This window comes from Euprymna scolopes, chromosome 27 (genome assembly GCF_053919585.1).
Source record: "Euprymna scolopes isolate OS-2025 chromosome 27, ASM5391958v1, whole genome shotgun sequence".
Taxonomy (NCBI): domain Eukaryota; kingdom Metazoa; phylum Mollusca; class Cephalopoda; order Sepiida; family Sepiolidae; genus Euprymna; species Euprymna scolopes.
Genome location: NC_136508.1, coordinates 91,514,123 through 91,526,351, shown reverse-complemented (window position 1 = coordinate 91,526,351; position 12,229 = coordinate 91,514,123). Strand labels below are relative to the sequence as shown.

Here is a 12,229-nt window from a genome sequence, read left to right as displayed (position 1 = left end):
TTACCGTATTAAGTAGGCTTAGATTGGTAATAAGAAAAAACGGGTTAGCGTTAGCTCGAATATAAAGACAAACTCCAACATTTTAAATCAGTTTAATTCATAAGTAGATTTGTGACAACTTATGTGACCTCGACAGACCGCCGACACCCAACGTCGTGTTCCGTGAATTTTTCGTCAACTATTCTTCTAATTGCTAGATTGTCATCTTTTTTACTGGCACATTCCGATGGGAACACACGTGGGTTCACAATGTAAACAAATAGAGTAAAACACAGGAAAAACATAGACGCCAATTCTTACCATACACATCGGTTGGAATCTGGGTGTGTATGAAACTACCCTCTGCATACTGAGGTTCACATTTATCTATACTGTCGAGGCCGTCTTCGTCAATTATTTGATTAATTCATCTCTGGTTGTTGCTCTCGATCTGCTCCAAACCGTGATCCGTCTTCAGTGGCGTTCAAACTCCCATCCGCTGTCTACAGATTCATTGTTTGCTATTTCCCATTTCATTGTACATTGTAAGACACTTCCTATCTGTCTATTGTCCCCGCCTCTCAGCACTTAATGACTCAGATCTTCATAGTATCACAGATTCACTAACAAAAAGCAAGGGGGGTTCTGAATTTTTTAGACGAGTATTGGTTATTCATATTATTTGGATTCTTCAGACTACTGTTCTCATCTTCAGTGTCATTTTCACAACGTTCCGATCGATGTAACCGCCGACCTCCTTCAAGTGTATCATGTCGAACGTGTCCCTGTGCTAAAACATTTTCATCCTTAATTTTTTGCAATTATGCACAATGTAGAAACTATGCATTAATAAAATTCAGCATAATCCAAATAATATGAATGGGCAAGGGACCATGAAAAAGCTATGTAATCAATACGACACAATCACGTTGACACACCGGTTCTCGCCAGATTACTGAATTTAAGCAACATTGAGTCTGGTCAGTACCAGATTATTAAATTTTACTTAGAGACATGGGACACTAATTAAGTCAGATTCTGTGAATTGAAATTTCTAATTTTCTAATTTTGTAAACCGACAGAAAGTTGTGCAATTAATTGATTTAAAAACTAAAAAAAAAAAAAAAAAACGGAAGACCATCAAATACATGTATGTTCCTCCAAAAATAGTTGGAAAGTTTTTCTATGGAATTAAAAATGATTTGGAGAAGAAAGTAGAAGGAAATAGAAATATATTAAATTTGCAAATAAATAGATTTAAAAAATAACACTTTTATTGGAGTAAAATATTAGTAAAAACCTGGCGCGATCTATCCTTTTTTCGAGGGTAGATCGGCCTTTTTTTAGTAGGAAAGCAATCAAGTGATAGGCTAGGTGTGTCAGAAACTGACCTTACGAATGCGTGAAATATATTGAATAATTCGACCCCTGTCTTTCTAAGCTTATAACTAATTGAAAAATGTAAAAAACCTAACAGCCAGCCATGGTTCTCTCCAGAATGTGCTGCTGCCATTGCGCACAGAAATCACTTTTTCCACTGCTTCAAACGTAATAGATGTATGGAAACTAAAGCCGTTTTCAGGACTGCCAGCAACCATTGTAAGAAAGTAATAAGGAACGCAAGAGTGTTGTATGCTCAATCTGTTAAGTCCAAAGTAGCTGAGCAGCGGCTTGGTTCCCACCAGTTTTGGCAAATAGCAAACAGAATCCTGAACAGAAGCGTGTGCTCCATCCCAACTATTATCAATGGACCTGAGGTAATCTCGTCAGCATCAGACAAAGCCAAACTCTTTGTCAAGAACTTTGCAGCTAATTCTACCCTTTGCGACCAAGACCGCCAACCCCCAATATTTCCTCCTGTATCAGAAAACACGCTATGTGATATATGTATATCTGTACGTGATGTTGCGAAGCTAATCAAAAACCTTGATTCGAGTAAAGCAACTGGCCCTGATGGTATTCCAATTATAGTACTCAAAAAACTTCAACCTGAATTAGCGCCCATACTTACAAAACTGTTTAAATGTTGTCTTAAGGAGAATAGTTTCCCATCTCCCTGGAAAATCTCATCAGTATGCCCTGTATTTAAGAATTCAGGTGATCGCTCATCCCCCTCTCAGTACAGGCCAATAAGTCTCCTGTGCGTCATGAGTAAGTTGCTAGAATCTGTGTTAAATACAGAAGTAATCAAACATCTCAACAAAAATAACCTTCTTAGTGACACTCAATATGGTTTCCGTTCTGCTAGATCTACAGCAGATGTCCTTACAGTTATATCGCATAGGATTAGCAAATCTCTCGACGGTGGCAATCTTTCTAGGGCAATTGCTCTTGACATATCTAAAGCCTTTGATAGGGTATGGCATAAAGGTTTACTTCATAAGATCGCTAGCTATGGTATAGCTGGAAAAGTCTTATCAATTATTAAACCATTTCTTTCTGATAGGTTCATAAGAGTAGTAGTTGAGGGGCAAAAATCAGAAGCTCAAAGTATTAATGATGGTGTCCCTCAGGGATCCATCCTGGGCCCAACTCTTTTCCTGATCTATATTAATGATCTTCCAAATCATATCCGTACATCATTTGTAGACATTTATGCTGACGACACTACCATTTATGGTAGCACATCTAAGACAGTAAACGACCAAGTTCTCTCCAATTCTCTCTCCTCTGATCTTGAGCACGTAGTACAATGGGGAAAGGAGTGGCTGGTTACTTTTAATGCATCTAAAACCAAGCTTCTCTCTTTACATCATCAACATTCTAATCCACATTTGTCATCAATTGAAATGAATGGCTCTCGTCTTCAGGAGGCCTCAAGTTTTGACAAGCTTCTGGGCTTGACCATTACTCCTGATCTTAAATGGAACACGTATATCAAATCTGTTGCCAAGGCCGCTGGAAAAATGGTGGGATCTTTCTATCGATCCAGTAGATATCTCACTGCTGATGCTATTCTCTACCTATATAAGAGCCAGGTACGTCCAAGGATGGAATACTGTTGCCACATCTGGGCAGGAGCTGCTAGAAAGGACTTGTCCTGCCTTGATAGAGTTCAAAATAGACTTCGTAGCCTCGTAGGAGATGTCCTTTTCTCCTCCTTGCAACCTCTATCTCACAGAAGAGATGTTGCGAGTTTGTCTCTGATGTATCGTTATTTTCATGGAAAGTGTTCAACTGAGCTTCAATCTATGGTCCCCCCTCGCCAAACTTTCACAAGAAACACTCGTCTAGCTGTAAACACTATCAATAATTTCCCCCACTCTTTATCTGTGCCTAAACCTAAACGTAGATTCCATGAACAAAGCTTCTTTCTTAGAACTGCACGCTTGTGGAATTGTCTTCCGTTTTCCTGCTTTCCGGCTGACTACAATATGGTTGTGTTCAAGTCTAAAGTAAATAAGTTCTTGATGAGCCGTTCCATATAAGTTATTAAATTTACCAAATTTTCATTACTAATGATTACTATATTGACCAATTTCTACTGTACACTCTTTAACCCTTATCCTTGAGTGGCCTCTGGGCCTTGATAATGTGGTGATGCCTTTGTAAAAAAAAAAAAAAAAAAACCCTAATTATTTTTTCAATTAAAGGAACAAGGACCAAGGTTTCATTTAAAAAACAAAAATAAAAAAAACAACGTGTTTTTTTTATAAAAAAGGTTTTAAACTTCGGACTTTACAGGTAAATTTCTAAAAAAACACTTCTTTTTTGTTTTGTTTTAAATTTGAATATATTATTTATTGATGTTTTATCTTCAATTTGTGAGATATAAAACTTTGGTGAGTAAATTAATTATTTACTTTTTAATAGGCATTTCAAAATACCGTTGATAGCCTTGACACGATTTGAATTACACGACAAACTCCTGTAGTGAGTTCAATCTCAGCTGCGACCACATGTTACGTTACCTTACGTGCATCTGTACAATTAGTTGAGTCTTCACCCACGTGTTTGGATCAAAACAGGAACATCACACGTTTCTTCAGTTTGACACCAAAATCTCTGATGGAAAACAGAGTTGCAATTGCAGTTATGTTTGGTCTTTGGTTTCTGTTTTAGTCGAAAAATTAATGCAAGAGTGTAAGCGTGCGCAAATGTAAAAATAGATTATACCACATACTAGCGGGACCTGTGGAAATTCCACAGAGGACTCCTTCATATGTAATATATTGATGTTGGCATTCTGTGAATGTTCAGCGTAAATGGTGATGCTCTGATATTATTGGAGCTCTTTTGTTAAGACTGCAAAAGTATTTATATAAGTTAGCAGATCCCTGCTAACTTAGATAAATACTTTTACATCCTGGAGAATGTAAAGCATTAACAACCCCTTCTGGAAGATTACCTCCAGATTTAAACCCATACACTCCAGATATAGTTATTCACTCCTCAACACAAGAAATATAATGTCAAAACATTAGTTAAACGCGCAACCTGCAAGTCTGAAGGATTTTAAAAAAATTAAAAGACTCTTCCGGAGGATAACTTTATTTGAACCCATGTAGCAAAGGATATTATAGTATATATACTTAACACAAAATATTTTCTCATTAAGCAACTTTCGGATTAAACGCACTACCTACAAATCTGGAGAGTGTAAAACATTAATAAACTCTTTTAGAGGCTAACCTTGATTTAAACCTATATTCTTCATCAATAAATATATGCACCTCAACACTAGCAACTTACTGATGAAAAAAGTAGCTTCTGAATTAAAGGGGCAACTTGGAAGTCTGGATGATATAAAGAATAGAAAGAACCTTCAGGAGGATAACGTGTATTTAAAAATATGCCCTCCAGCAACGGATATTACACCGCGCACATATGTCCGTCAGCACCGGTATATTATTTATGAAAAAAGCGTATCCTGGTCATAAAGTATGCTTAAATATGATATTTTAATTCTTGCAGATTTCATATATATTATTATAGAGTTAATGTTCTATTGATGCTTATATATTATAAAGTTGCGATTTTAAAAAAAAATATATATATTCATATGACTTTGGTGCATCAGCTTGAATCGAAACCAAAATCAAAACTTATGTAGAAATATATATATATATATATAATTATTTTTTTACTATAATAATTAAATACATACAAACACTAGTGTTTCATCCTTTCGGGAATCTTCAGTGCAGGGTGTCACGATTAATACCAGTCGAACGATTCGAACCCCGCATCACGAGACATCTCTGGCTCGATTAGCAAAGACCGCATCAATTCGGCTACCATTAACCGCGTGAAATCACGTTGAATTTAAACATTTTAATTTTAAATGTTCATTTACGTCAGTCATATATAATATAATTTGAGTTCCTTCAGCTATAACCGAAACCAAAACTTATGAAGCGGTCTTGGTAAAATTATTTATAAAAAAAAATAAGTGACTCAGTTCCATCAGCTATAATCGAAACTGAAACCAAACTTATGAAGAATTCTTGGTAAAATTATTTATTACAAGAAATGGAAGTCCATAACAATTTATAGTGAGCCGTTTAGACCTGCCAAATTTGCTTTGTCTGGATCAAACATACAGACACAGAACAAGCTGTGTGCAGTAGCACACATGCATAGAGCAGAGCACGCGCAAACATAACATAACTTTGACACGCGTATATTTCCGGTGACCTTTGACATAACCTTCCGTTTACGTCCCTTTTTCTCTCCCTCTTTTTTTCGCTGGACATCAATCAATGCACACGTGTAAACCACGCGCTTCATAAGCGTGCACTAGGAGAGCGACAGCAATAACATGAGGTAGGCTTGTATATTTTTCTCTTAAATATTGTTACTTGTGAGATGCATACACATAGAGCACACAATATGAACAATTCAAGACTGTCATATTTAAGCAACATATCACTGAGTAAAATATGAACTGTAACCTCTACTTATACATCTTCCACAGAGGTCAACGCGTACAACCCACAAACACACGTCCTTACATGACTACCCAATTACTACACAGATGTATAAACTTTACTTTGTTTTGTCCTAAATAAATAATGTATTTTATATATATGTACTGGTATAATGGTTGTCTTTATTGTTAAGTCGTGAACATGCATTATATAGCCTCGCAACAAATTAAACGACAGTCACTTGAATGTAAGTCTAACACAGAAAATAAATAACACGCACACTATCCTATTAATATATAGATACTACCACACAATATTCTTTCCTTTTCTTTTTCCAGATGTTATCCAGAATTTTATTTTCATTTTTCAGATGCCCCTGAAATTAAAATTTTTTATGAAGAGACGAAAACTGAAATCCGTTGTTCAGCTAACGCAAACCCTGCCAATATTACGTATGCATGGGTACAGAGATGGGGAAATATAGAAAAGAGAAGAATTAATGGAAAAAAGATAGTTTTTCAGAATTTGACGTACCAAGATGCGGGAGAGTGGACATGTCAAGCAAGCAATGGTATTCCTACAACCAAAGGAAAGAAGTATTCAGAGAAATCTGTCAAAGTTAAAGTTTATAGTACGTATCTATTTTTGTGGTTGAAATTTTTGGAGCAAGTTTGATTGCTGTTGAAAACTGAAAAGTGAATTCATTTTAAGCAAATGAATTTTTCGCGTTATTTGATAAGAAAAATGTCCGGGAATTGAGAAAATTAAGATAATATACTATACCATATAGAAAATTAAAAATATATACTACTAGCATGGGTGCCCGGCGTTGCTCGGGTGTTTGGAGGGGTATGCTGAGCAAAAAAAAAAGGTCAATTTTTTAAAATTTAACCCCTATTATGACCCCTTAAAATTTATTGTTTTGGGCTTAAATCAAGTTAAGTTAGATCCAAAATCAAGGAGCATATATCTTCCCTGAGCAAAAAAAAAAAAAAAAAAAAAGCTGTCAATTTTTTAAACTTTGACCCCTATTATGACCCCTTAACATTTATTTTTTGGGGATCAAATCAAGTTATTAAGTTAGATCCATGTCCAAGGAACTGATATCTAAAATTTCAAGTGTTTAGACCCAAAATTGTCGGAGGAGTTTTGGTAGATTTCTCAAAGGTCAAATCGTTGAACTTTGACCCTTTAACAGCAAAATTTCTGACCGAAAACCGATGACAAAGATTTTCCCAAATCTCATTAACCTGTATATCAAATTTCGAGTCTGTAGACTAAAAATTGACAGAGTTATTGCGTAGAGAAATGTACACAGACATACAGACACGTTCACTTTTATAGATATATTAGCATGGGCGCCCGGCGTTGCCCGGGTGTTTGGATGTGTATGTTGGGAAAAACAAAGAAAAAAGTGGTAGTAGGAAGGTAGGCTCTAACCCGTACCGCAAAGGAGGAAAAGAACGGGGTAAATCCTAACGTTTATGTTGTTACGACCACCGCCAAACCGGAAGCGATATTTTTTAAAATTAAGGTTAGACAATCTAAAGGAGAGGATAACTTTCAAAAATTCGGCGAAAAAAGTGACCCCCACCTGTAAAAAAGTGCCTAGTTGAAGGGGAAGATATTAATGTTTTTAGCCAATTTTTCGATATTTGTCGTATACAAGATCGAACTTTAAAACGATACTGATCTTGGTAAAATCTGTCGCCTCTATTGAAAGTTTAAGGCAGACATGCAAACATACATACATACATACATACATACATTTATATATTGGTAACTGAAATTTTTCGACCCAAACTGATGGAAATGCTTGCCCTATCTCTGAATACTCTTTATGTAAAATTTCAAATATTTAAACATGAAATTGTCTGAGTAATTTGGAAGAAACCGCAGAGGTTAATTTTTTTTTTAAACTTTGACTCCTATTATGACCCCTTAAAATTTATTGTTTTGGGCTCAAATCAAGTTATTAAGTTAGATCCATGTCCAAGAAACCTATATCTAAAATTTCAAGTGCGTAGACCCAAAATTGTCGGAGGAGTTTCGTAGAGTTCTCAACATTGAACTTTGACCCGTTAATCGCCAAATTTCTGTCCAAAAACCGATCACATCGATTTTTCCAAATCTCAGTAACCTATGTATCAAATTTCGAGTCTGTAGACTAAAAATTAACAGAGTTATTGCGTAGGGAAATGTACACAGATACACAGACATTTTCACTTATATATATATATATATATATATATATATATATATATATATATATATATATATATATAGATAGATAGGTAGATAGATAGATAGATAGATAGATAGAAAGATAGATAGATATAGGAAATTAAAATAATATACTATATTAAAAAAGGGAAGATAATTAAGAAAATGAAAATAGTATGTGTTAAAATAATAATACATTTCTATCATGTATTAAACATTTTATTGTAGTTGCAATGTTTTGTTATTTGCAATTATAAAGAAAGACATACTGAACGAAATAGTATTAACAAAGAAATAGAGAAGGAAGAGAAAGCGTGGAAGTTAAACTTACCCCCTCGCTCTCTCTCTCTCTCTCTCTTTATATATATATATATATATATATATATATATATATATATATATATATATATATATATGGTTCAACGATAAAATTGTCACCCTAGAAAAGACGACATGATTCCATTTCCGTTTGATGAAAACCGGTTTTCATCTTTTATTTCAGACCATCTACTAGTTGGCCAGTTGTGTACAAATCCCACGAGCGATAAGAGCCTTCTATCATGTCTTAAAGTGACACAATGTTCAACGAGTGAGATCGGAGATGCGCCACTGTACAACTCATGCTCTCTACCGATCCAACTTATGACAACGGAACCATTGCCAATACGCTCAGAATGGAAATCCAGACGGTTCGACATTTGAAGGACGTGTCCAGAGTGATGGAAACAAATTTTCCAGCTACGGTTATGACCTTTGATGTGGTTTCAAGTAAGGTGATATCATGCTACCGCACATCTTGGAAGTTGGCTTGAAAGTCAGCACCAATGTGTACCTGGATGTGCTGAAGAGTGTTATAATCCCTTGGTGCAATTAGGTGGCCGATGGCAGACCCTGGGTGTTTTTCTTTTGTTTTTTTTCTTACATAGGAGTCACAACTTATCAAGGCCCGGAAGCCACTCGAGGATAAGCGTTATAGAATGTACAGTAGTCTATGGAATAATATTGTAGTAATCGTTAGTAATGGAAATTTGGTAAATTGGATTACTTAAGGGGTCGGTTCATCAAGAATTTGTTAGTTGGACTTGAAGACAACCACGTTGTAGTCAGCTGAGAAGCAGGCAAATGGAAGAAAGTTCCACAGGCGTGCAGTTCTAAGAAAGAAGCTTTGTTCATGGAATCTACATTTTGATTTAGGCACAGATAAAGAGTGAGGAAAATTATTGACAATGGTTTTTGCTAGACGAGTGTTTCTCGTGAAAGATTGGAGAGGGAGAACCAGAGATTGAAGCTCAGACGAGCACTTGCCATGGGAAATAATGATAAAACAAAGACAGGCTCGCAACGTCTCTTCTGTGGGAAAGAGGTTGCAGGGAAGAGAAAAGGGCATCTCCCACTAAGCTAGAAAATCTATTTTGAACTCTGTCAAGGCAGGATAAGCTGCTTCTAGCCGCTCCTGCCCAAATGTGGCAATAGTACTTCATCCTTGGACGTACTTGGCTTTTATATACATACAAAATTGCATCAGCAGTAAGATATCTACTGGAGCCGTAGAAGGATCCCACCATTTTTCCAGCGACCTTGGCAACAGATTTGATGTACATGTTCTATTTCAGATCGGGAGCAAAGCTCAAACCCAGAAGGTTGTCAAAACATGGAGCCTTCTCAAGACGAGCGCCATCCATTTCAACTGATGCCAGATAGGGATCAGAGCGTTGATGATGTAAAGATGGAAGTTTGGTTTTTAGATGCATTAAAAGTAACCAGCCACCTCTTCCCCCATTGTACCACACGCTCGAAATTTAAAAAACCCAAAATTTAACGTTCCTTTTTTAAGAAACTACGGAAGGCTTTACAAGACAAAATAAATTCATAATTCATAATTTTGGAAAAGGAGGAGGTAACAACTGTTTGTCATACAGAACAACTATTTTAGCGCGTATAGTCGACCATAGGTGAATTGATATCAAGTAATAAGAAATTGCCGAAAGAAATTATCGTATTTTTAGCAAAATGCGCAGTTATTTATCGATTTTAAAAAATCTTTTTAGATATCGATTCTTACAAACATGTCATATTTAATAGTATATTAGCAATACTGAGCTCACTAAAAGAAAATTATTAATTTATTTTTCAAAGATTTAAAAGTAGTGTTTTTCGTAAAAATAATGAAAATATAAATTTTTTTTGCTAACTTGAAAGAATAATTATTATTAACATATTCAACGAATTTCACACTTCAAAACATAAAAGATTAAAAATAAAACACATTCAAAATTCGGATTTTCAACCTTAAAATCTAATTCGTGAGCAGTTTTGTTTGTTTGTTATTTGTTTTATTTACAATCCTACTCCTCCCCACAATACAATATATTTGGCTCAGTTTCGGCTGATTATTTTAAACATATTTGTACCACAAATAAAGAAGGGTTTTTTGTAAGCAAAATAAAAATACACATAAATATTGATGATGAAAAACATACACCATTATAAAGTCCGTTCTTCACTTAATAATCGGTGCGAATTTCGTATTGATTGGATAATTACTTGATTTTTGGTAGATTTTAAAAGAAAGACTCAGTCAAAAAGTACTTACTTTCTCTCCTTCCGTTTTGGCCGTTTTTTTTTTTTTTAAATTGCCAATATTTTCTTTGCAGCACCCGCACAATTCAATGGCAACAAAACCCAACAATCAAAACTTGGACATCAAAAAATTATCAAAATATGTTTTTATTGTCATCCTGAAGCTGAACTCGTGGAATGGCACAATGAATATGGGAAACTCTCTTCAGATAAATCTATTTATAGTCCTGCTGAAGATGGTCAGTTCCCTTTTACTGGAAACTGCAGCATGTTAACATTGCAGATAACGGAAAAATCGGCAAAGCATTATGAGTTCACAGTGAAAAATTACGTTGGCAAACGTAAATTTTCTGTAACGTTAGGTCAGTATAAATACATCAATATGTTTTGTTGTATTTTATGTGTTGTGTGTGTTGCGTTGAATAAAATATTGATTAATATGTGTTTTGCGCGTGTTACATTTAATGTAATATTAGATGGTATTGGTTTCTTCTGTTATTTAGTATTGTGTTGGTCTGCATGTAACAAAGCATTGGATGGTATTGTTTTGTTCTGTTGCTTTGAGTTGCATTTAATGAGACATTAGCTGGTATTATTTTGTTGTGTTGCTTTTTGTTTGGCTGTGCTGCATTAAATAAAGTACTGACTAGCATTATTTTACTGTTTTATTTAATGAAGCATTGGCTAGTATTAATTCGTGCTTTATTTTAGGTTTTTGTTGGGCTGTTTTTAATGAAGCTAGTATTATGTATGTAGTATTATATAAATTCGTCTGTGTTGTATTTTACTGCATTTTGGTGAAGAATTCACTCATATTGTTTTCTTGTATTATTCTGTATTCTGTTTTGCTGAATTTAATGAAGTTTTTGTTTTGGTGTTTTTTAATGTGATTTTAATGCTGATATTTTATATTATGTTTTTATTGTTGTTTTCTTGTTTTGTGTTATTCTACATTTTATTGGCTGATGTTTTTGTGTTGTTTTTGTTATGTATTACTACATGTAATGAGGCATTTGCTGGTATTATTTTTTTTTTACTAGTTTAGTGTTGTGTTGAACTTTTATAAATCATCGGCATTTATTTTTTCTCGTGTTATATTCCATTATTTTTCCCGCATTTAATTAAGTATTATTGTGTCGTTTTCTGTCGCATTTGATAAAGAATTGGCTTGTGTTGTTTTATTCTGTGCTGTGATGTTCTTTATTTTTATGAAGCATTGTTATGTTGCTTTGCTGTTATGTCGTGATGTGTTTTAATTTTCTATCACATTTAATGAAACACCGTGTTTTGTGTTTTGCTCTGCTGCATTTTACTAAACATTAGATAGTATCGTTTTTCCTCTTGTTTTGCGTTATGCTGAATTGAATGAAGTATAGAATGTTGTCGTTTTTGCGTTTCTTTATGTTGTCTTCTGCATTTATGTTTTTTTGTGATATGCTGGGCTGCATCTCATGAAGTATTAACTTGTATTGCTTTGTGCTTTTATTCCATATAATAAATGCTGTTATTTTTTAGTTTATTGTTTTGTATTGTATTGTTCGCCATTAAACGAAGCACTAGTATGAATTGAATTGTTT

General features: G+C 34.6%; 1 protein-coding gene across 9 annotated transcripts in view; it reads left to right on the top strand.

Moving 5' to 3' along the window:
* Window positions 1-12,229, top strand: part of LOC145248983 (uncharacterized) — a 309,978-nt gene that overhangs the window by 263,174 nt on the left and 34,575 nt on the right. For 6 of the 9 annotated variants that reach the window (XM_080110816.1, XM_080110813.1, XM_080110811.1 and 3 more), the window contains exons 7-8: window positions 6,220-6,480; window positions 10,727-11,014. In XM_080110816.1, the coding sequence (XP_079966942.1) occupies window positions 6,220-6,480; window positions 10,727-11,014 (549 nt within the window). The remainder of the gene's footprint in view (window positions 1-6,219; window positions 6,481-10,726; window positions 11,015-12,229) is intronic. The other 3 variants (XM_080110817.1, XM_080110818.1, XM_080110819.1) reach the window with 1 other exon arrangement.